Raw genomic sequence first — 23,561 nt, 5'->3', positions numbered from 1 at the left:
GTCCTGAGAGAGACCAAGGGCATCTAGGAGCACCCTGAGAAGAGTCCCAGGAGAGCTTAAGAACAGCCAGGACCCAAAGGCATTGGCCTGTCCCCCGCAGGCCCAACAGGGAGCCCTGCTCCCGGCAGGTGGGAAGCCCCTCGTGGGCAGGGGCAGATCAGGGCCCAGGGGCCGGACTGCCCACTCTGAGACTGACGGGAAGACATCCTACCACCCTGTGTCTGACCTGCTGACTTGAGAGGCAGGGTCCTAAGATCCTGGTCTGGTGCAAACACCAGGAGACACCCCAGGTGCGGAGGACTGAGCAGGACAAAGCAGCTGCCTGCAGTGCCATCTGCCACCCAGCCCAGCCCGTGAGAGCCAGACCTTCATTCCCTCCCAATGCAGCCGAGACCAGAGCTGAATTATGTTTACTGAACAAAGAGAAAACTGTCCCAAGACAAGCCCAGGAATGGTGCGGGTGTGGACAGCAGCGAAGGGTAGTGTTGACACAGTGAACGCAGGGCCGTCCAGCAAACGTGGGCAGCAGCAGGGGTAGTGTTGACACGGTGAACGCAGAGCCGTCCGTTCCTTCCAAACAGTCCAAAGGGGCGCCCGTCCACAGATGCTGCGGCTCCCCCCACTTCACCTCTCAGGACAGCAGCCCCCGGGGCACCCACCACAGAAGTCCTGATCAAGGGGTCACAGGCCAGGGAGAGGCCCACAGGCAGGAGGTAGAGTTGAGCACCAGTGTGACCTGTGGCCACGTCACCAGCCAGGTGGACGGAAGGAAGCCAGGCCTCCAGCTCAGGCTGGCTGGTGGGTCCTCGAGGAGGGGCTCAGTGTCCACCACGAAGAAATGGGTGAGGAAGGTTCTTGTGACGTGTGACCTCACAGAGGGGTGAGTCTGGGTGAGGAGCAGCTATGGGATCCCACCCAAGGTCAGGAAACTGAAGCTGGCCATTGTAGGGTCCTAGAAACTCCGGGGCAAGTGGGACTGGCTCGGTCCAGACCTACCCTGGCCTCATGGCCCAGTGAGCACTGCCTGCCTACAAACAGCTCTGTGTCCTCAACTAGGAGAGAGGCTGAACCAACTTCATGTGGCAACAGGTACAAATGGAACTGAACGTGCAGAATCACAAGGCTGTCAGCCGCCGAGTAGGGAGAGGGAGCAGGGGAGGGATGTGGGGGTGTGCCCACTTCCTTTTCCAAGAAACCTGAGACCTGCACACTACCCCTGGCCCTGATCCCGTGGCTCGGGACTCACGGGATGTCCTCCAGGAGGGCTGGTGGGAGCCCTGGAAGCTGCAGCCTAGCATCCTGGGACGGGCACGCCAATCACCGTGCTCAGAGGCCGACAGTGCAGCTGGGGGTCCCTGTGACCCCTGCTGGCCCCCACGGCCACACCCTGTGTGAAGTGCCCCGTGAGTTCAGACTCAAGCCTGGATGGTGGCTCCCCCTTCTGGTCTCAGCCTCACCGCCCTCCTCGTGTCCCCAGGCTCACCCCCTCAGCAGCTGTGCGCTCACTGCGTGGCGGCACAGAGGCTTCCCTGCTGGTCCTTTAAAAATGTACAAAACGGGTGTTACATAAATAAGAAAGGGGGCCTAGCCCCAGTCCTCAGGCCATCGCCAGGCACAGCCTCCCTGGGGCCCTTCTCAGCTGCTGCTCAGGGTCCCGGCGTGCTCCACCACCACCTGCACAGCATGGTCCCCACTGTCCTGTGCAGCTGGTCTGGCCGAGACCACTAGCCTACCAGGTGCGTCCCCCATGCCTCCCAGGAGGGGCTATGTGGCCAAAGTCCCCGGCACACAGCACAGGGCCCAGAGCCCGCCAGGAGCATTCCCAGGCTGACCCTCCCGCGGCTAGGAGATCTTGCAGTTGCTGCGTGAGCAGTTCTGGGGGGGGCTCTGCGGCGGCCGGATGGACTTGGACCGCTTGAGACTGTTGCCCTTGCTGCCGCCACCCCCGGCCCCACTGGCCAGCGAATAGGAGCGCCCGTGCATCATGACGGCGTTCATGCCATTGGCCATTGAGAAGGACTTGAGGTGGCTCTTGATGGTGACGGGCAGCGGGAGCTTATCGATGAGGTGCACAGGGGTGCAAGAAACGATGGCCCGGCAGCAGAGGTCCTGCAGACTGAATACTGCGGGGGTGGAGGGGGGGAGGTGTCAGGTGATGAGGGGCCAGGTCGTGCGGAGTTAAGGGGGGGTCTTGGTGGCAACTGACAATCTCACCATCAGATGAGCACAAATGACAGAGAAGGGGCTTGGGGACTGGGAAGGACAGTGCGCAAAGCTCCCAGGGCTCCTGAAGCGGAACAACCCCCACCCCGCGCCAGGCAAGCGGAGAGCAGCCACTGGGCACCCCGCCCCCGTCTCCTAACCACTCCGCAGGGCTCAGCGGCTAGACACCCAAGCCCATCACGCTGGGTGGGAACTGAGCCTCCCTGGCCACCTCGTTAGCTCTGCTCTGGTGGGACTGGGGCCTGGAACCTCTCCTCTGACTGGCGGTGGGACAGGTCAGTGCAGGCCCCGCCCCCTCCCTGCAGGCCCCGCCCCCGCCTCACCTCTGTTGGGCCTCCAGATCTTCTCCATGCCATGACGCATGAGCACGATGCGGGACAGCTCAGTGAAGGACTCGATAACGTTGAAGTTGCACAGCGGGCTGACCTCGAAGAAGGTCATGCAGTTCTTCTCCGCGTAGGCGCGCGCCTGCTCTGTTGGGACTTGCCGCTTGAAGGCTAGGTGCAGCCGGTTCCCCACCAGGATCCGGGGAACTCCGGGTGCGTGCTAGGGGGTGTGCAGGACTCAGCAGAGGTGCAGTGGCAGGATGCCCCTCTGCACCCACCCCCACCCCCCAGCCCGTGGGCCGGCCCTCCATCGATTCCGTGCTGAGGTGAGGCCCCTGGGGGCCCAGAACCCCAACCCACAGTGCCATAACAGCCAGCAGATGGGGACGCACAGAACCTGGGCATGGGAGGCACTGCAAGTGGGGGCCCCAGAGGCTCCCTTTGCAAGTGGGGGATGTTGGCCCACGTGTCAGGGATGGGCGTGGCCAGGAAGGAGGTCTGGGGGAGCGCACCTACCTCGTCGATCTCTTTGATCCAACGGTCAATGCCGTCGAAGGACCAGCGGTTGGTGATGTCATACACCAGCAGGATTCCCTGCAAGGCAAGTGCGGGCATTACAAGGTCCAGGTTCCCATGGACAGACGGGGTCCTGTTCAGGCTCTGCCCTGCAGGCCTCCGTCCCCATATGGGCAGGGCCAGGGGCACTCGGGCACTAGCCAAGCTGTCAGGTGGACACCACAGTTTACCCAACAGGCAGCGATGTGGAAAGCGAGCTCCAAACCTTCCTCCTGCATTTAAGGGGGGCTCTGTGCACAGGGCTCAGCTAGCCCGACCTGTCTCCTCACCGCGGCATGCCCTGTCCACCGTCTGGGTCGGGGCCATCTGACTGTCAGGGACCTCGAGGGCTCAGTACTGCCTCCCTCCACGTGGGGAATCCACTGGGGTGGAATTGTAGTTTTCCATGTCTTTCCTTCAAGCACGCTGTGTTACCCTACGTCGTCTAAAAGTCACTCCACCTAAGAAAGGCAGGCGCACACAGGACTGCGGTGTGGTGCACTCTTCCTGGGGGAACCAGGGGCTGCTGAGCAGAGGTGTTTCTGAGCGATCCCACCCACACTTGCAGGGGACGTGAGTCCACGAGCAGCTGCCCCGAGATCGCACAGAGGCTCTGCTGCGGGGACTTCCCGACCACAGCCCTCGGAGACAGCTACTCCGCCCGCCTGGCGGCAACCTCTCATGAACCTTGGAGTCCCAGGCTCACCCCTGTCTCTGGCCTCATGTTCCACCCCGAAACAGGCTCTGTGAGAACCACCCACTAGCAGGGCTCACGCCCTCCCTGTGCAGGGAGTCGCCTTCATCTAGCCCACGTCTCCGGCATACACCAGGAAGGGGAAAGTGTAGCTACAATGGAGGGCACCCTCCATCTCAAAATGAGGAATTCTGAAGCCTTTCCCCTTGAAACTGTGCTTCAAATTCTGGCAGATGAGGTCCTGCTAAGGAGCAGGTGGAGACCACTTTCACCCCGGCCAGGGTGGGGTGGGGGACGGAAAGCCTGTGTAAGGCAGGGTGGAGCTGCCTGCAGGGGGCACGCCAGGCCTGGAGGGGAGCTGCCCGCTGTGGCAGGGCAACAGAGTCCAACAAAAGGCACAGGGACCAAGGTCTAGGCCATCCACGTCCAGTTTTAAAGATACTCAACACAGAACTTCTCAAACAAACATCAACAAACAAACTAAACGTGCGGCCCCTAGACCCCCCAGCAGTCAGGCGGGCAGGCGACGAAGGCAGGGTGCACTTGCGCTCACCCACGTTGCTCATGGGCACCACAGACAGCGAGGGGACAAACATGGACCCCAATGCCACACATGGGCAGTTTCAGAAAACAGAAATACAGACACACCACACAGAACAGGCTTCCACAGACGTGACTACCCGTAGAAGGGCTGGACAGGGACTTATTTCCTTGATTATGCCTCCTGTGTAATGTTTACTTTTTGATTCAAGCATCTTTATTAACCTATCAATGTTACATTTTACACATAATATAAAAAGGGATCTACGTTAGTACATCATGTTAATAAAGCAGTGCTCCAAAGTGACCAAGAAGCTGGGGAGGGAAAGAAATTTTCATTTTGGTCTTCTTTCCCCTCCAACAAATTATACTTTCAATTAACAGCAATAGTGGTAAAAAAAATGCTCTGCTCTTTACATTTCTGTGCCTCACTGCAGATTAAGAGCAGCACTGGAGCCTTTCGGCGTGTGACTGCGTCTCCACTGACAGCCCCATCTAGGCTGGGTGCAGCCCTGGTCAGAGGGAGCATGGGCGCGTGCCCGCCGGGTCCTTCAGGAGGGGGAAACCTCCTCTGGGGCTGTCAGGCCCCCATCTGGCCTGGAGCCACACCAGGGCGAGAGGCAGGGGCTGCCGTACAACGAAAGGCCTGGCCGTGCAAGTCTGCGGGGTACTGCCAAGGTGGGGGGCAAGCCGGCAGACACTGAGGCCAACTGGAAAAGGCCAGGGCTGGGCCTGGCACACTGGCCACACAGCCCAAGGACTGCTGAGGCTGTGGGGGCCCAGGTGCTGGCTACGGCCCAAAGGCTGAACTCCACCCTGCTGTGGGCACAGCTGTCCTGAGCTCCGACCAGCCTGACCTAAGCTCCCGGCGGCGAGCGGGGTGTGGCAGCAGTGCTGGGAGTGCTCCCGATGGCCCCCTGCTGGAGCCCTAAAACTGGAGTATCTGTCAAGCCAGACGCCGACAGGCCATTCTCAGTGATTTCGTCCTGCCTTGTTAAAGCGTCAGAAGCTGACTGCCATGCTCCAGAACCTGAGTGGACCGTGCTCCGGGAGCACCAAGAGCAGGGGCGCTCCTCCACCCCCACAACCTACTCCCAGGGGCGCTCCTCCACCCCCACACCCTACTCCCAGGGGCACTCCTCCACCCCCACACCCTACTCCCAGGGGCGCTCCTCCAGCCCCACACCCTACTCCCAAGGGCGCTCCTCCACCCCCACACCCTACTCCCAGGGGCGCTCCTCCACCCCCACACTCTACTCCCAGGGGCGCCTCCTCCACCACCACACTACTCCCAGGGGCGTTCCTCCACCCCCACACCCTACTCCCAGGGGCGCTCCTCCAGCCCCACACCCTACTCCCAGGGGCGCCTCCTCCACCCCCCACCCTACTCCCAGGGCCGCTCCTCCAGCCCCACACCCCACTCCCAGGGGCGCCTCCTCCACCCCCACACCCCACTCCCAGGGGCGCCTCTGGGTGGTGCTGGTTCCCAAGCCAGCCAGTGCGCAGTGCACACTATTTCCCAGTCCCATCGGTTCTTGCCGACGGTCTCACCTGACTTGACTCAAGGGGTCTCGGCCGGCCGTGAGCCAACACTGTGCTTCGGTTTCCTGACTTGCAAGGGCAAGTCAGCACCATCAGATCTGTTGCAAGATCCCCACCTCCGCGTTTCTGTCTCCTTGTAGCTCCGTCAGCACTAGTTCATCCTCAGTGTCATCCGCTACGAGCGAGAATTCCACAGACATCCTCCCCCAGCCGCACTTTGATGATAGCTCCCCACTCAATCCACCTGCCCATTCCAGGAGGTTCCACGTATAAAACTTCAAAGAGGCACCGCCCTGGTGGCCCAGTGCCTCAGTCTCCCAACGCGGGGGGCCGGGTTCTAGCCCTGGTCAGGGACCCAGGTCCCACCAGCCGCGCCTCACAGACAGCTCACCTCACCGGCAGCTTGAGCGGGCCCCAGCCGATCGCACAGACCCCCCAAGCCAGTGCGGGCAGGCGGGGAAGAAGAGGGGACCCGTAACATTTAAAAGCTCAAGCAAACAGAGAGAAGCCCATCTCTTGGGTTCAGGCTCAAGTGCACCCCAAGGCTGTCGAAGAGCCTCTGGCTGGTCCCCTAGCTGGCGCCAGTCTCTGCCTACCACCACCACCCGTGTCCACCAGGTCAGGCTAATGACAGAGAGGTCACAGGACGAAGGACAGTGAGATGCCAAACTGTGGGCAGGGACCAAAGGGACCACAGACTTGGCAGGAAAGACGCCTGGGACTGGGCACAGGTGGCTTCCTTGAGACCCCAAAATGGGGCTCCTGGTCACAGGACACCTCCAAAGGACCTCCGAGTCAGCTGCGACCTCAGCCACAGGAGTGGCAAAGACATTCTTACTGTATTCTCTTTTCTCTTAACTTTGGCTCAGCTTCTTAAAACTTAGTAAGCCTCCATGGTAGAGACAGAGGCTCTGGTTCTGCCCCCGGCCCGTCACCTGCTGCTGTCTTTCAAGCGCTCATAGGCGTCTCCTAACCCAGAGAGGGTCCTGGTGCAAACCGCCCAGCACACCAGGGCCCTTCCCCACAGCAGCCAGACGCGTGCACCAGGCTCGTCAGCGGGCACGGCTGCTGGGTCACAGGTGACGCACTTCATTTTGTTACAAACATCAAACAGGTGACTCGAGCTGCGAGAGAAAACCTCCCAGGTGTGGATGGGCGTGTCCACCCTTGTTGCCAAGGTAGTTTATTGAGCTTACACACCAAAAAACATAGGGATTTCAGGTGTGACCTGTTCAATGAGTTTGGACAAACACATACCTGTGCAATCACCACCCGACCAAGGTTGGAGGTGGCTTTTACCAGTGAGTGTGGGGCTGAGTCACGCGCTTGTGGTGCAGCGGCCAAGGAGCCACAGGCTGTGGCTGAATGCCCCTGCCCACGCCCCACGGCGCGAGCACGGCTCTGCCTAGGAATGAATGCGCTGACGAGGGGAGCAGACGAACCGCACACACCCACCCAGGCTGGTGTCCTACTTGGCACTCGCTGGAAGGGTGCATGTGCCCAGACCACTCAGCTGTCTCCAGGAGACCAGCGCCTGGCTGAGCTCCCCTTGGTGCTAACCCAGCTGATCCCAAGCCCCAGCTCGACAGAACGCCGCCCACCCTGGCTCCCCCCACACGCCCAGCCCACGGGAACTGGCACAGGGGACCACAGTACCCCAAGCGGGAGCGCTGGCTGCTGGGCCACAAGTGGCCACCACAGACCTCAGCCACAGAAACAAGGGTCACAAGTCAGGAGACCTGAGGCAGAGAGGGCCTCCCAGGAAGAGACGCAGGAGTGCAGCCAGGGCTACGTCGGCAGCTATGGGGCCTCCGGGGACTGTGCCAGGGCAGGAGGGCAACAGGACAGACAGAACCTGGGGAGGAGCAGCTGCTGATTGCACCCTGAGCCGCACGGGCCACGCTGCAGCCAGCGTGGGGCGTCGACCAGGCAGGAGACCGAGGTCAGCTTCCCAGCTGGAGACCCACCCCCACCCGCCACCTGGGCTGGAGGCACACTCAGGATCCATGCTGGTTCCTCCAGCCCAGAAGCAACAGGAGCCTCTGGAACTAGCGCAGTCAGTCAGCATGGGTGACACATCCACACCCGCTGCCCTGCAGAGAAGTGGACGCGGAACGCGCTCCCCTCCCCAGGCCTGCTCGGGCGAGCCCTCAACCGACCTGCCTGTGCCTGGCCCCACGGAGCTGGCCTGCGTTCAGGGGCCCCAGGGCCTCCTTGCTGACCCCTGATCGCCCTGTCCCCATAAACCGAGGTAACTAACCCCCACCTCATTTCCTGTTTTACTGAAAAAGTAGCAACGGGTGCGTCATAAAACTGGGAGACATTCAAAAGCCATAGAAGACCAGAGACCCTGTCAGGAAGCCTGAGGCCTCGGGCCCCAGAACCCGTCCCCCCGTGCACGAGGGAACGCCCGTCAGAGCCCCCCAGACCAGGCCACAGGACGCTCCTGGGCGCCGCGCTCACCCGTGGTCCTGGGCTGTGGGGAGGCCCCCGCTCCCTCGTGTCTGCGCTGGTGCCGGCCAGTCTGCAGGCTACCAGCTCTGACCGTCTGGGAGCAGCCGCTCCAGGTGGGACTGCCAGGCTAAGTAGGTCGGCAGCAACACCCATGCTCGCACCTCAGCCAGGAGCCCTGCCGGGGGCTGTCCACCACACACCCAGCCGCAGCAGGGAGAGGCGCTCCGGACGCTCCTGAGAGGCGCCTGCAAACGTGTCAGCTCCTGCTCGCCAAGGAGAGGAGGCCTGGCCTCCACTGTCCAGTCCACCATCAGGGGGCACACCCCACCTGGTCAGAGCCTGGGCCCCTCACAGGTCTCCTGAAGCCAGTCCCCTCGCGAAGGCAGTGAGTGGGCAGCTGGTCTGTTCACACAACTGCTGCTTCCCTCCATGCAGCCTCAATCTCACACTGACGGTTGGCACACAGGCCATCATGAGATGCCCAGGACAGACAGGGACGAGCAGGCCCCCAGGAGCCGCAGCACTGCACACAGCCCAGCCCCGGAGCTCCTCTCTGCAGGCCCGCCACCACAGCCCGTGCCCGCCCTCTGGCATCTGCAGCAGCCCTTCCCACAGGGCTCAGCCCTCCGTCCAGCCAGCTGGCCCCGAGCCCACAGCTGCCGTGCTCCGCACAGGGTGCCACAGCCCTGCGGACCCCCTGGAGGACGGGCATGCGGGTCTTACCTGTGCGCCCCGCGAGTATGACCTGAAGATGGTGCAGAACCGGCCCTGGCCCGAGGTGTCCCTGAAACAAAGTGGGGGGATGCGACCCATGGGAGCCCACCTGCATGAAGGACCCCGCCCCTCCCGCTCTGCATGCGCCCCGCAGACCTCCTTGGCCTGGACATCCCAGGAGACTGCCCTGTGGGGCTGGAGAACCCAAGTGCAGGAGAAGTCACACATCAACTGTGAGGGTCTGCAAACACCCTCAACGTGGAGTCCGGGAGGGGCAAGGAGGGAAGGGCCGGGGGCCCCTGGAAACACGTCTTTATGGGCGAAAGGGAGCCAGGCTCTGCCAGGACAGACAGCCCTGACCTTCTGGTCTCTGCATCACATGCAGTCCCATGCCGACACGGCTGCTGAACTGGTGGTTTCCTTAAGGACCCGATTTACTTCACCCTGCTCCCTGGCCCCGGCAACAAGGGAAGCACAGCAGCCCCCGCCCAGGCGTCTCGGAGCACAGCCCAACTCACCAGAGCTCCAGCTTGACCCGCCGGCCGTCCAGCAGGATGGTGGTTGTCTTGTAGTCGATCCCTGCAATGAAGCAGAGAGCAGGTGAAGGACTCACCCGGCCAGGACCCAGTCTCTGCAGCCCAGAGGAGACAGGGCTGCAGCCGGGGAGCCCAGCGACCTCAGTCACCCGAGCTGGCCACCCTCCTGTCATCCCAGTGGCCCAAAGCGGGTACCAACACTCCAGCCAAAGGGAGGGTGGTTGGTCTCAGCACCGGCCACGTCACACGCTTCTCAGAGCTAATGGGTTTTCTGAGTTCCTGGGTTCACCCAGCACCCAGGTTCTGTCAACTGGAGTGTGCCTGGAGCACTGTTAATGACAAAGTGGCATCTGAAATGCTGCTTCTCTGGGAAGCTCTCAAAGAACCTCTGCTGGCCACGTCTCTACTTTTCATTTTTTGAATACTTTAAAAATTGAAGCATAGTTGAATTACAATTGCTTCAGCTATACCGCAAAGCAATTCAGTTTTATAGGTGTATCTATTCTTTTTCAGATTCTTCTCCATCATAGGTTATTATAACATGTTGAATTTAGTTTCTTATGTTACACAGCAGTTCCCTGTTTGTTACTTTCTTATACTTTCATGCGGAAAAAGCTAAATAAGTCCCATCCCTGGCAGGGGCAGGGACAGTGCTGGCCACATCACCTCACACCAAGACCTTCAGCTGGCGTCCAGAAAGCTGGGCCCTTCTTCCTCCTCCCTGGAGCCTTGAGTGTCCAGGTTCTCGGCTGTTCACAACACCTGCTCCAGGGAGGCTTGGAAATGGGCATTTTCCATGCAGACCTGGCACGTGAGCAGAGTCCACCACAGCGCTGCACGAGGGGCCTCTGCCCCGAGGGCCTTCCACCCCACTCACTGCTGGCTACGTGTCAAAGCCTGGCTCCCACCCATCAAGATACTCAGCAGAAGGAAAACACAATCCACAAAATGGGATGTGATAAAACTTGCGTGTATCTGAAAAAGGACCAGTATTCAGAAAACAAAGAAATCTTACAATTCGACAAAAAGAATCCAATTAAAAAGTGGACCAAAGACTTAAAGAGATGTTTCTCCAAAGAAGATATGCAAATAGCTAATAATCACACGAATTAGGGAAATGCAGATCAAAGCCGTCTGAGACACCACACCACCCCCATCAGAGAGTTACTATCAAAAAAGCAGGGAACAAGCAGTGTTGGGGAGGATGCAGAGGAACCGGAACGCATGAGCACTGCTGGTGGGGCTGGAAGATGGTGCTGCCACCAGGGAAGACAGCACGGCGCTCCCTCAGAATTAAACTCAGTGTCACCACGGAATCCAGCAAGTCCATTCAGCATGTATGTATTGGCACACGGATGCTCACTGCAGCATTATTCACGACAGCTAAAAGACGGACACAGCCCCAGTCTCTAAAGATGAAAGAATGAATAATCAAAACGCGGTCCACCTGTACAATAAAGTATTATCCCACCTCAGAGAGGAAGGAGAGTCCGACACACGCTGCAAGGGGAATGAACCTGAAAGATTCTGATGCTCAGTAAAACGGGCCAGACACAAGACAAACCCTGCCTGGCCCCTTCTGCAAGGTCCCTGGAGCGTGAGCCTCAGAGAGTGGACGGAGAAAGGCTGCCTAGGGCCGGAGGCGGGTGGGGAAGAGGTGCTCAGCGGGGAGTCTCCGCTGGGAAAATGAAAAAGCTCTGGAGATGCTGGGAGGGCCACTGAACTGTACACCTAAGATACTTAAAATGATACATTTTACATTGTGTATATTTAGCCACAATTTTTTTCAAGACAAGGAAGAGAAGATTCTACCACACGCACTCTCGAGCTAAAGAAACGGGTGTCTCCACCATCTTTCCTGTGCATTCACCTCCCCTCAACTGTCTGCCGACAACCCACCTTCTTAGGTGGGAACTCCTGGAATTCACTGTCAAATAGGGAGCTCAGATTTGGCTCTGGACGCCTTAGAGGGTCTGGGCTCTCTGGCTGCGTGAGCCAGACCCTATGAAGACAGTGCTGGACACAGCAATCCCAGGAAGGGCACAGACGCCCACCCTCCAGGCAGCCACCTCTGTGGGCGCTCAGCCCAGTGGGTGCTGGCCACAAGGACCCACCCTGAGGCTGCCCCCATGAAAGGACCGTGGCCGACTTGGCGCCAGGGCCCAAGGGCCAGCCTGGAGTTGCAAGGAGGAGAGGGTGCCCCGGGAGGGCCCAGGAGGAAGCAGGGCACAGGGAGCCGCTGGGGAGCAAGCCAGCCTCCGTCGCCCTGGGGCAGTGCACACAGGCCCCTCGGCCAGCCCCTGCCTGAGCCCGCCCAACTCCTTACTCAGGACTGCAGCTCCAAAGAGGACGGCCAGTCCCCAGCCTTCAGGGCCTCTGCTGAAAGCGCTGCCAGATGCCCCAGAGGGCCCTGTGCGGGCAGGCTCGCAGAGCTGGGCACAGGCCCCGCAGAGGGACCAGCTCCGCCTCCCCCGCAGCAACCTCCCCATGCACAGCGGCTGGGCCAGACGGCCCACCGACGGGAACCAGTGGGATTCCCACCCAGGAGCCCGCCCCAGGGCCGGAGGATCCACAGGGCAGACAGCGGGGTCCAGCTGAAAACGGCCAGGGGCCCAGCTCTGCAGAAGACACAGGAAGCTGGCAGACTGACACCCCCTCGGAGGTTCTCAACAACCTCAAGGAGGGGCTTCCCTGGCCGTCGGGGGCTAGGATGCCGTGTTTGCACTGCAGGGGCGGGGGTCCCATATCCCTCGGGGAACTAAGATCCCACGAACCACACGGCGTGGTTAAAATACGTCTCAAGGATGCTCTTCAAGTTTACCCTGCCGCTCACCCACCCACCCCCCAAACCTGGGCAGAAACGTACACTGTGCGTTACAGACTCAGAAAACCCAGACACTCGAGTGCAAAGGGAGGCCCGCCCGCAGAGGCAGCACCTCCTGCAGGGACAGTGCCAGACCTCACAGCTTCCCAACCCGGACCCCCTCTGTGGCCTTAGGACCTGTCCCAGCAGAACTGCAGTCCCCCGCCCATCCTCGAGGACCAGCAGCTTCATGGGGTGCATGTAACACCTGGTGGGCACAGAACACCACCAGTCCCAGCTGCCAGGGTGACACAGGGGCCAGGCAAGGGCACCTCACACACGGGGAGGAGTCCCCACAGGACCTGGCCGGGGGCCTGGGACTGCAGACACTCCTCCAATGGACACAGGGCTCAGGAGGCCGCCGGGGGCCAGAGAAGGCCTGCTGTGTCCTCACTGGCCCCTGGCTGCCCAGGCTTCAGCTCCGCGCCTCCTAAACAGCTGCCCCTCTCTCCTGGGGGCTCACGGGAGATCTGTCGGCTGCTCCCCAGGGCTTCTGAAGGGGCGCAGTTCACCTGACGCGGCGGCCTTCTGCACGCCTCACTCTGCCAGGCCCCTAGCCAGGAACTGCAGCCTGAGCGCTGACTGCCACCCCGTGCCCCTGCTGCTGCTGGGTGTTCACAGCTGAGACCCCACCTTGATATCACGTGGGGTCCGACATTTCACAGGGACGTTTCCACTTTATGAATCATAGGAGCCTGTTGTTCAGAATCTGAACAAGAACTGTTCACCATCTCAAAACAAATCGCACTGTGCACAGTGACACTGCCCCCAGGCCCATCTTCACCATTACCTTCTCAGCGTCGCACAGCTGTCCCCAGGCACTGACTCACTCGGCACAGCCGCCTTACGACGTCGCCTGCACCCCTTCTTCCTGCTGCATGTTACAGATGTGTGTGCTGCGGTGACGAGTGTGGACAGAACAGGTGATCCACTAACTCCACTCCTTCTCAGGGCAGTCAAGGGGATGCTGCAGAGACCTGTCCAGAAGGGCCGACGCCTGGGACCCCGCTCCCCCGCGGATCCTGCATCCCCTGGCCCACGGGACCCGCCCAGCAGGGAGGCGCACAGCCCGGGAGGCAAGGAGTGCCCGGCACCGATGCTTCCGCCCTCCCCAGAGGTGCCTAGAGCAGGGCTCGGAGGAGGAGGCAGGTTACTCAGGTCCGATCCTGGCAGATGCCCACGTCCTGGTGACTGGGGAGTCTATAGGGCACCCCTCAGGCCCCAACAGCCAGCCACCACACCAGGGGCTGGGACTGCGTGCACAGACACACAGGAGGAAGGCCAGGTGGCCCCAGCAAGCAGGAGAACCCCCCCTGGCCTTCGCAGCCTGGTGGGGCCCCCGCGGCCCCAGGGCCCTCCTGTGGAAGACGGCCTGGTGCGGGGGCCGCCCCCCCCCGCAGTGCAGCGGGCGGTCCTCCCTTGGGACCCACATTTCCCACATCTGCGGGCACCGACGCAGGACAAAAGACCTCGAGAAAACCCACCTTCGCTCAAGCCCTGGGAAATAAGGTCAGCAGGGTGAAGCGGACAAGCAGCATCAGTTCTCAGCTTTAGCCTGCGCACAAGCCAAGATTGCGGGTGTTCAGAAGCCCGAGCAACAGCTTTCAGGACCAAGACCACCAGGCACAGCCTGCCTGACCCCTGGGGGCTGGGAGGGCATTTCCCATGCACCAGTCCAGGCTAAACTCAGACCCGTCTGCAGGACCGGCAAGGAGGGCTGCCCCACCCACAAAACAACCTGCCAGCCTCGCTTCCATCCGAAGTTTAGTCTTTATGGCGGAATCGGCAGCTCTAGTGTATACCCACCCAGGCACTTCCCAACAAGATGAAAAGCCACAGGACAACTTGTTAAAAATTCATAACAGTGAGAAAAAAACGAGTGATAAAGACTGGGTTAAAAACGAAAGAGAAAATGCTGATCAATGCCTCCCCTTGCACCTGACACGGGCGCACAGCTCCTGGGCGTGGAGGGGCTGCCATCACCCCGCCATCCCTGCGCAGGAGAAGCTGCTCTCCCAGCACAGCCCCCAGACCCCTGCTCCCCTCCTGGACCCAACACGATGCCAACGCCCAGCGTCAGGGTGCTGCCGCAAACCCAGACAGGCAGCTGCTGCTCCTCAGAGCTACTCCTTAGGGAAGGAAAACCACATTTCGCCAAGTTCCCAGAGACAGACAAAGGCATAAAAGGCCTAGGTCCTTGAGGAACCAGAAACAGCGTTTAGCAACAGTGGCAGACGTTCAGAAGTGCTGGGGGCTGTGCATGGCTGTGCAGGTGGCGCCAAGCCAAGCGGTCCTCCTGACACACCTGACCAGCCCTTGCACATCCTCTCCTTGGGGGCGGGGGGGACAGCGAGGCCTCTCTGCCACGTGCCTCCTTCCAGGGCACACGGACGGCAGAGGAGGGTCTCCTGCAATGTGGCAGGCCCTCACAGGTGGGCACAGGCCCCAGTCCTCCAGAGGGCGATGGGGGCCAAGCCTGGTTTCTGCCCCTCAGAGAAGGGCCCAGTGACGATGGCTGCTCCACGATCACACTGCACAGACAGTCCTGCGGCTCTGTGAAGTAAGAGGCTCCTGGGGAGAGGCCTGTGCCCAGGAACGGAGGCCGGGCGCCGCCGCTGACAACACTTGAGCCCAGCGGGCCTTCGGCCTGGCCCATGAGTGTGCAGAGCCCTGAGGCCCGGATTCCTGCCCAGACACGTGCGTGGCGCTTTCTGGTCGGCTCAGAGCTGAAACAATTCTGCAGACTGGGACTCATGGACAGCAGGCATTTATCTGCTGCTCTCTGGAGGCCAGGAGACCACTCAGCGGGGGGGATCCAGCATCTGCAAGGGTGGCTGCCCACCGTGTCCTCGGGTGGAAGCCCACTGTATCCTCGGGCAGAGGCAGCAAGCAAGCCATCCTGACCAGATCACCTCCCGAAGGCCCCGCCTCCTAACACCACCTCCAGAGTCAGGTGTGAGCATGTCAACTGGGGAACGCCCGCCCAGTGCTGGCAGGGGCAGAAACACTGCGTGCACTCTACCGACCTGCCTGCAAAAGCCGACCAACACCAACAACCCAAAGACCCTTCCATAGGGCTGTGCGTGGTCCTAGTCCTGGAACCTGAGGACACGCTTCCCACAGGGTGAAGGGCTTGGCTGACATGATGGGTCCTGGGCCTCAAGAGGGGAGAGGACCCTGGGTTCCCCGGCCCGATGTCATCAAGAGTCCTCAGAAGTGAGCACCCCTGGCCAGTGAGTCTGACAGATGCGATGGAAGGAGGGCCCTGCCCTGGCTCTCAGAGTGGAAGGGGGGACCGGGTGAGGAGCGCAAGTGACGCTGAGGGGCTGGGCCAGCCCTCTGTCCACAGCAAAGGAACAGGGACTCAGCCCCACCTGACTGACCGCTGCGCCTGCAGAGCAATGAGATGGCGAGGGACGGCAGAGGGAGCGGCTGGGGGACAGGCAACCCGGGCGGGGGTCTCAGGGAGTGCCCGGGGGACGGGCGACCAGGGCGGTGGTCTCAGGGAGCACCCGGGGGATGGATGACCGCGGCGGTGGTTTCACGGAGTGCCTGGGGGATGGGTGACCGCGGCGGTGGTCTGAGGGAGCGGCCAGGGGATGGGCGACCTGGGTGGGGGTCTCAGGGAGCGGCCGGGGGACAGGTGACCGGGGGGGGGGTCTCAGGGAGCGCCCGGGGGACGGGCAACCAGGGTGGTGGTCTCAGGGAGTGCCTGGGGGATGAGCGACCAGGGCGGGGGCCTCAGGGGGCGGGTGACCACGGCGGGGATCTCAGGGAACGCCCAGGGGAAAGGTGACCGGGATGGGGGTCTCAGGAAGTGCCTGGGGGATGGGTGACTGTGGCTGTGGTCTCAGGGAGTGCCTGGGGGACGGGTGACCGGGGCCAGGGTCTCAGGGGGCGGGTGACCACGGCAGGGATCTCAGGGCATGCCTGGGGGACAGGTGACCGGGGTGGGGATCTCAGGGAGTGCCTGGGGGATGGGTGACCGGGGCGGGGGGTCTCAGGGAGTGGCCGGGGGATGGGTGACTGGGGCGGTGGTCTCAGGCCGTTTCTAGTAACAACCCGACAGGGTCTAAAACCCGCCTGCTGGGTGGATTTACCAGGAGGCGGCCCTCATCACGGTGAGGATGGAGTGCACGCAGCCCTCATGCCCTCCCTGTTGGGCAGAAACTGCACATCTACTCTGGAAAGCTGCCAGGCAGCGCCCACCCCCAGCACTCACCGCACCCCTGACAGAAACACACGTGCTCACTCGCCAAGACACATGTGAGAATCTGCACACCAGTGCCCCTCAGGGTGACCCAGACATGGAAACCCGCTGGTCGAAACGAGAAGACAAGAGAGGCCAAGTCATACGGCTGCGCTTACAGAAGTTTAGGCAGGAGAAGCGGGCCAGAGGGGGCGTGGGATGGGGCGGCTGGGGCCTGAATCACACCGTGATCAGGGCCACCCGCTGATCTGCTGACCACAGAGATGTTCTCAGCACAAACACGACATGCTGGCCCCACTCCCGCCCTTCTCCAGCAGCGCAGGGTCGGAACCACGGGTGCAGGCAGCAGCCTGTCACAGGCCTGGGCACTCAGGCTGGGGAGCAGCTCCAAGGAGGTCGTGGGCTGGTTCCCTTAACACCTTTAAAACCACATGAGACCAAACCAAAGCAAAAGCTTTCTGCTGTCAATGAAGAGCAAACCATGTTTCACACACAAAACTTCCATTATTTAAAAAAAAACACAACACCCTACTGATAATCCCAAAACTCAAAGGTGACCGTTAACGCTCCTGAGTGTTTCAGTCGACGATTCCGCCCTTCGTCCTACTTACACAGACTTGATGAGATGACAAAGGCTTCCCTAACCACTGAGTGTCATTCACTACTTCTCCACACCAGTGGTTTAAAGGCTCCACAATATCTCACCCTACCAATTTCCACGTGTCCTTGCCAGAGCTGTGGGCTGCTTCAAGTTTTTCATTTTTATTTTTAAAAAGAAAAAGAAAAAAGCTTTGCTTTCCTGCAGATGTGCCCCTTAAATTCTTCAGGGCGGGTGCCTCATTACTCGCGGGAAGCGGGGCTCGTCCATGTCTGGACACAGGCGGCGGCACGCCTGGCGGGAAAGCAAGCATCCTCTGACCCGGGCTGTGCTGAGCTCATGGGCGAGCACCCCATCCCGCTGCACCTCAGGGGTGAGCATCTTCCCCTGTCCTCTTCACCAGGACCTTCCCCTGAAGACTACGTGTTGCCAAGTGCCAGAGAGGAAAACACTCCCAACAACGACAGCATGACCAAGTTGCTCCCATTGTTAAGGGATGTGGGTGCTGCTGACGCGGTCCAAGTCAAATCACCACAGCCCCATGGTGTGTGTGTACGCACGCGTGCACACCCGCAGCTGACAGGCCTCTGCGGCCACGTCCCACCTGAGCCCTGTGCTCAGGGACACACCTCCTCCGGCCCAAACTGCATCAGCGGGAAAATCAGAGTCCGCCAGTTTGAGGACAGACAACATCGGACCCAGGAAGAGAGGGGGGCCAGACGGGGGGCAGGAAGTGCTGAGCCACAGCAGCCCCGGGGCAGCGCGGCCCACAGGGTGGGCGCAGGTAGCCGGCTTCTGGACCTGAACACGGCACTTCGGTGCCCCTCAGATGGACATCTCTGAGTTCTCAGGCCTGCACACCCCATCTCATGCGCCTATCACCATCCCTTCCCATCCCTCCCAGAGAGGCACACAGAGCCCTTGTCCGCAGGCACACTCCCCACCTCGGACCAGGTGACAGACAACTGCTCCCAGGGAAGGCGCAGGCGGCTGTCAACTCAGCTCACGCCCCCAAGAACCACCCTGGTCCCAGGACATCTGCCCACTGAGGGCCCATGCTGCCATGCTCAGTCTGACCCACAGAACACACCAGGTAGCCTTTTGGGCTCACAAACCTGTGTTTATCACCAGCCAAGATCTCTGTCCAGGGGCTTCCCAGGTGGTTCAGTGGTAAAGAATCTGCCTGCCAAGGCAGGAGATCCGGGTTCAATCCCTGGGTCAGGAAGATTCCCCGGGGAAGGAAATGCTGGCAACCCACTCCAGTATTCTCGCCTGGAGAAGCCCAAGGACAATGGAGCCTGGTGGACTACACTCCATGGGGTTGCAAAGACTCGGACACAACTGAGCAACTAAGCAGCACAAAGACCTGTGTCCAGGGTTGACACTGATTCCTTTGCGCGGATCTGCACCTGCTGTGGGCAGAGAACCGGCCCACTCTCAGGGCTCCGGGCCTTCCCCGCTCTGCTCTTCCGAGGACGGGGGTCCTCTCTGCCACGCCCTCTGCACGCCTTGACTCAAGTAGGCCGAGCCCGCCCAGGATCCTAGAAGCCTGCCTGCCGAGCAGCCTCCCCATGTGTGAGCTCATCCCCTGAGCACTCCTAGTGGTGCCCACCGCCCCCATCGGGGCTGGTCTCCCTCACCGTTGTTTCCACCCCCTGCTTCCGAAGGACGCATATCCACAGCCAACAATGGTCTGGACATTCCAACCTCCACAGAAGAAAATGGTCCACCATGGACACCAGAACCTGCTCATTACTACCAGATCCCGAATGTGACTGAGAGACCTCAGTTACCACCTTACACTCAAGAGTTCAAGTTCACCTTTCCTGCATGCCCAGTTGCTCATCCAGCTCTTTGTGACCCCGTGGACTGCAGTCCACCAGCCTTCTCTGTCTATCAAATTTCCCGGCAAGAATACAGGAGTGGGTGTCACTTCCTCCTTCAGGGGATCTTCCAGACCCAGGGATCAAACCTGCGTCTCCTGCCTTGGCAGGTGGATTCCTTACCACTGTGCCACCTAGGAAGCTCAACTTCACTTTATCCACTTCTACTGCCCAGTTCGTTCCCAAAGGGCTGTGAAGTCCAACTTCCCATCCTGAGAGTGACGTGCGCACGGTCTCTGACAGTCGCATGCAGCTCCAGCATGCTCTCCAGAGCGCCCAGGTCAGTACCATCAGCCCAGCGCCATCTGCCCTCCCTCCCGCGTTCCTTCCACAGCTCGATCCAGGTCAGGGTGCCGGACACTGACACCTTCCCCATGTTCTCCAAGCAACCGAGGGATGATACCCTAACTGATGTGGTCCTGGGCCCTGCAACACCCTGTGAAAGGCATGTCCCCGGTACTAAATACTGCCCACGCCCAAACCAGGCAAGTGGCCAGCTCTTCAGGGAGCAGCCACTGTGCACCTGGTCAATTCCTGGGATGCACCGCAGATACGAAGCGCTGCAGCGGAGGGCTGTGGTCATCGGGGAGAAGAGCCAGGCCCAGGGTGAAGATGTAGCCAAGGGTGCAAGCACAAGTGTGAGAAGAGCTTGCCATTGCAATCTCACCCCAGAACCCGGCACCCAACAGAGGGAAGGCAACCCCAAAATCACCTAGCTCCAGACTGAGGTGCCCAGGAAAACACAAAGGAAGAGAGAGCCTGGGAGGGGCTGGGTGGTAACCGTGAGCCCAGGGTGCCATAGCAGGCTGCCTGCTGTGCCTCCCAAGTGCAAGTCTCCTGCCAACACTGGGGACAAAGCAACAGAGAAAACAGCAGGGGGCACACCCCAGCATGAGAGCTCCAGGATACAGCTTCCCTCAGGTCGGCACTGAGGACGGATACCAACCTCCCACCCCAGAAACAGCTGGACCTGTCCAGGGATGCAGTGGCACATTGAGTCCCAGAAACAGGGAAACAATCGTCAGGGCAGACCCCGGGCCGGCCACCCCTCAAACCAGCTCGCCCCTCCGGCCCCTCCATCTCTTTCCTTCCTTCCCCCACACCCCAGGCTCAAAGGAGGTACGCACCCAGCAGCACTGACGCCAGGAGCAGACAGTGAGGACAGAGCTGTGCCTTTTCTTCAGCCTGCCAAGACGTGGGCGTGTCACCACGACGTGTCTTCCCGCTGCCCCTAACCCTGAAGACTCTGGGAGCCAGGGTGCCAAGGGAGGAACTGCCCTCTGTGAACGGGAAGGGCCCGAGGGGCAGCCAAAGGCTTCCAGCAGCGTGGACAGCGTCAGAGTGGAGTCTGTGGAGCCCTGGGGAGAAGCCCCTGGGCCGCTGGCGCCTCCCTCCCACCAGCCGCCACTGTGCCAGCAACTCCCAGCGGCCGGTCCACAGGAGCCAAGTCCTGCCGCAGGCACGGACCCCTCCTCTGGCCCCATGGCGGGGTGTTAGCAGAAAGGAATCTGAGCTCCCAGGGAGCAGGGAGCGAGAGGACCACCCACGAGAGGCTCCCTTCACTGTTTCTGGCTGACCCGTGCTGGCCCAGGTCACTGGGAGTCCCTGAGTCCCAGCCATCTCCACACCTCAGGCAGACTCCGCCTGTCCCAGGGAGGAGGCGGGTCCCCTCTTCACCTGTGGCTGTGTCCTCAGCACTCACCACACCCAGTGCGAGGACCCTTGGCAGCAGAGGTCTCCTCCGAGGAAACCTCTGCTGCCCTGATGGCGCCCTGGCCTCGGGATCTGCCGAATACACACCACCGGCCTCCTGGGCATCGGCTCTGGGAAGGTGACTCAAGAGTCCACCATCCGCGCCTGGAGACACCCAGCAGTGGCGGTGGAGGCCTCCCGCTGGCCCTCTCGCCCCTAAAACGAACCCGAGGCCCTACTCTCACTGAGGCTGGGAGCATGTGCTTCGGGAGGTGGGACAGACCTCAGCAGAAGGGGGCCCGGCTAGCTCAGGTAACGCTACGACCCTGACAGTCCTGAAAGGAAAGGATGGAGGAGCAGCGTCCACAGTCTCAGCCGCCACAGGCCAACAGGTTAGTAAACAGCCTCGGCAAGAACCCAAGACACAAAGACTGTGGAGAACGAGGAAGCCAAGAAGCAGAATTCCTCAGGAAAGACAGCCTTGCCGGGAGCACGAAGGTCCCAGGGAAGGAGCGCCAGAGCCTGGGAGAGGCCGCGCTCCCCAGTCAACCGCGGACGCTGAGAGAAGCCCAGGCAGGTGCCAGCGATGCGTATGTGCCGTGTTTGGGCCACACGTCCGGGAACGTGGGCAGAACGTTTAATCCCCTCAGGAGCGCGCGTTTTCCTCCAACACAAGGTGCTGATGCTCGGAGCCCGGAGCCAACCGCCTTCATCTGAGGACGCCCAGGTGTGCACACCTGGAGCGGCGGCGCGGCCAAAGCAAGGCCCTTCTTCCTCGGAGGCCTGAGACCAAGCCTCCGCCCCAGAGACGCCGCGGGCCGCGGCGGGCCCCGGCGAGCTAGGACGCTGCTCCCCGGCCCCCGCCCGGCGCCGGCCCGCGGCCGGGCAGACGCAGGTCGCCGGGCGGCGCCAGGTGCCGGCTTACCGTTGCTGTAGGCGTACGGGGACTCGGCCGCGCCGTCCTGCAGGCTCTCCAGGATCTCGCCCTTGCCCACGTCGCTGTCGCCCACCAGCAGGAACTTGAGCAGGTAGTCGTAGCTCTTGACCGGGCTGCCCTGCGTCCCCATCGTCGCTCACGCGCGCGCGGGCCTAGCCCGCATTCCCACGGCGCAGCGGATCCCAGCGGCGGAGGCCTCCGACCGACCTGCGGGCGCCGGCGCGGATGAGCGGGGCCGGGGGACCGCGAGGCCGCCCAGCCCGCACCTGCTCCACCGCCCCCACCGAGCCTCTTTCCTCGCCTCAGAGTCGCCGCCGCCCCGCCGCTTCCCGCAAGGCGCCGCTAAGCCCCGCCGCCCCGCCCCGCCCCGCGCGCCGCCATTGGTCGTCCACTATCCCCCTTCCCATGGCCATTGGCCGGCGGCCACGTCCTTCAGCACCACGGGCACCCTAGCCCCTGCCCCCGCTTCCCAGACGTCGCCGCGAGACCTCCGCGCGCCCCGCCCCGCCGCCGCCCCGCCCCCGCACCGTCGCCATCGGTCATGCCCCGCCCCCTCTCCGCGGCCATTAGCCCGAGCGCAGGTCCATCACAGATGCCCCGCCCCGCCGCTTGCCAGGCCGCGCGGAGAAGCCCGCAGGTGCCCCGCCTTCCCGCAGTCGCCATTGGCCCTCTGCCGCCCGCTTTCCCGGAAGCACTGGTCCGCCTGCACGTCCGTCACAGCCCCGCTGTCCCCGCTGCGTCCCACGGAGCATCGCGGACTCACCGGCAACCCTGCTCCCTGCTCCCTGCTCCCACGGCACCTCGGCCCGCCCTCCCCTTCGCCACTGGCCGCCGCTGCAGACCCTCCCAGAGCAACTGGACCGCCCGCACATCGGTCTCGGCCTCTGAGCCCGCCCCGCTTCCGAGATGCTCACCAATCAGGAGCCTGGAGTTCCAGGTTGTTTGCATACGCCCCTCCTTCCGCATACGGAGCAGGACGGAGGCAGTTCCCAAGACGGAGTGAGGCGGCTACGCGCGGGAGGACTGAGGTCTCGGGAAAGTCGCAGCCGCTGCCCCCACGAAAACCTCGGACGGGACGGAGCGGCCCGCCTGCTTCAGTGCCCTCGGAAGCTGCACTCTCCGACAAGGAGGCGTGGCGCGGAGAGGGGAGCCAGTCGGCGCTCGGAGTGGCCGCGGGAGGCGGGACTTCCGCCCCCGCGTGGGCGCCGGGGTGGTGAGGTACGGGGTGAGGAGGGGGCGGGCCCAGAGGACCGAGGAGGGCGGCTGGCGGAGGTGAGGAAGGTCTGGCGGCGGTGAGGAGGGGATGCTCAGGGGCGGCGAGGAGACGCGCGGGTCATGGCGGGGGCGCAGGGCCCCCAGCGCAGCAGGTCCGCTCCTGTCCTCCGCCTCTGGTTTTCCCCTGGCAAGGCCTGCAGTTAGCGGGGCTCCGATGGCCCGACGCTGCGGAATGGCGGGCTCATTGCGCTGGTTTTCCTCCGGCTCCAGAGAAGATGGCACTGCCGGCTCGGAGCTGGTGTGACCGGGTGGGGGCCCCAGGAAGAGGGGCAGGGCGTGGGGCTCTGAGGTTTGACCAGGGGGCCTCCAGGAGGAAGTGACTTTGGGGTTGTTTACAGGATGGATTAGAAATGCGTGTAAACACGTGTGAAGATAACAGTTTTACTCTTCAAGATGGAAAGTAAAGCAAAATAATACTCCCCATTGGGTCGGCAACGTCACATGTGGGCCACGATGTGGGGAACAGCTCTCTGGGAGAGAGGTTGGACAGCCTGATAATCCCGTGTCTTGTTTAGCCTG

The 23,561-nt window shown here is 61.8% G+C and overlaps 1 protein-coding gene across 3 annotated transcripts; it reads right to left on the bottom strand.

Moving 5' to 3' along the window:
• Positions 1 to 394: 394 nt before the first annotated feature.
• On the bottom strand, positions 395 to 22,891 carry RAB40C (RAB40C, member RAS oncogene family). Of its 3 annotated transcripts, XM_040229528.1 has the most exons (7): positions 22,682 to 22,883; positions 21,756 to 21,974; positions 9,567 to 9,627; positions 9,058 to 9,118; positions 3,066 to 3,143; positions 2,547 to 2,769; positions 395 to 2,123 (listed from the first exon to the last, which is right to left on the bottom strand). In XM_040229528.1, exons 2-7 carry the CDS (start codon positions 21,895 to 21,897, stop codon positions 1,843 to 1,845), a joined length of 846 nt encoding a protein of 281 aa, XP_040085462.1. In that variant the 5' UTR covers positions 21,898 to 21,974; positions 22,682 to 22,883; the 3' UTR covers positions 395 to 1,842. The 3 variants fall into 3 exon arrangements, with proteins under 3 accessions (XP_040085462.1, XP_040085471.1, XP_040085452.1); XM_040229537.1 differs by lacking the exon at positions 21,756 to 21,974 and having other exon boundaries at positions 22,682 to 22,891; XM_040229518.1 differs by lacking the exon at positions 22,682 to 22,883 and having other exon boundaries at positions 21,756 to 22,053.
• Between the last annotated feature and the right edge of the window lie 670 nt (positions 22,892 to 23,561).

The sequence above is a fragment of the Oryx dammah genome, unplaced genomic scaffold (assembly GCF_014754425.2).
Source record: "Oryx dammah isolate SB20612 unplaced genomic scaffold, SCBI_Odam_1.1 HiC_scaffold_2, whole genome shotgun sequence".
Taxonomy (NCBI): domain Eukaryota; kingdom Metazoa; phylum Chordata; class Mammalia; order Artiodactyla; family Bovidae; genus Oryx; species Oryx dammah.
Note: the sequence above shows the minus strand (reverse complement) of the source record. Positions and strands in the feature narration are given on the sequence as shown.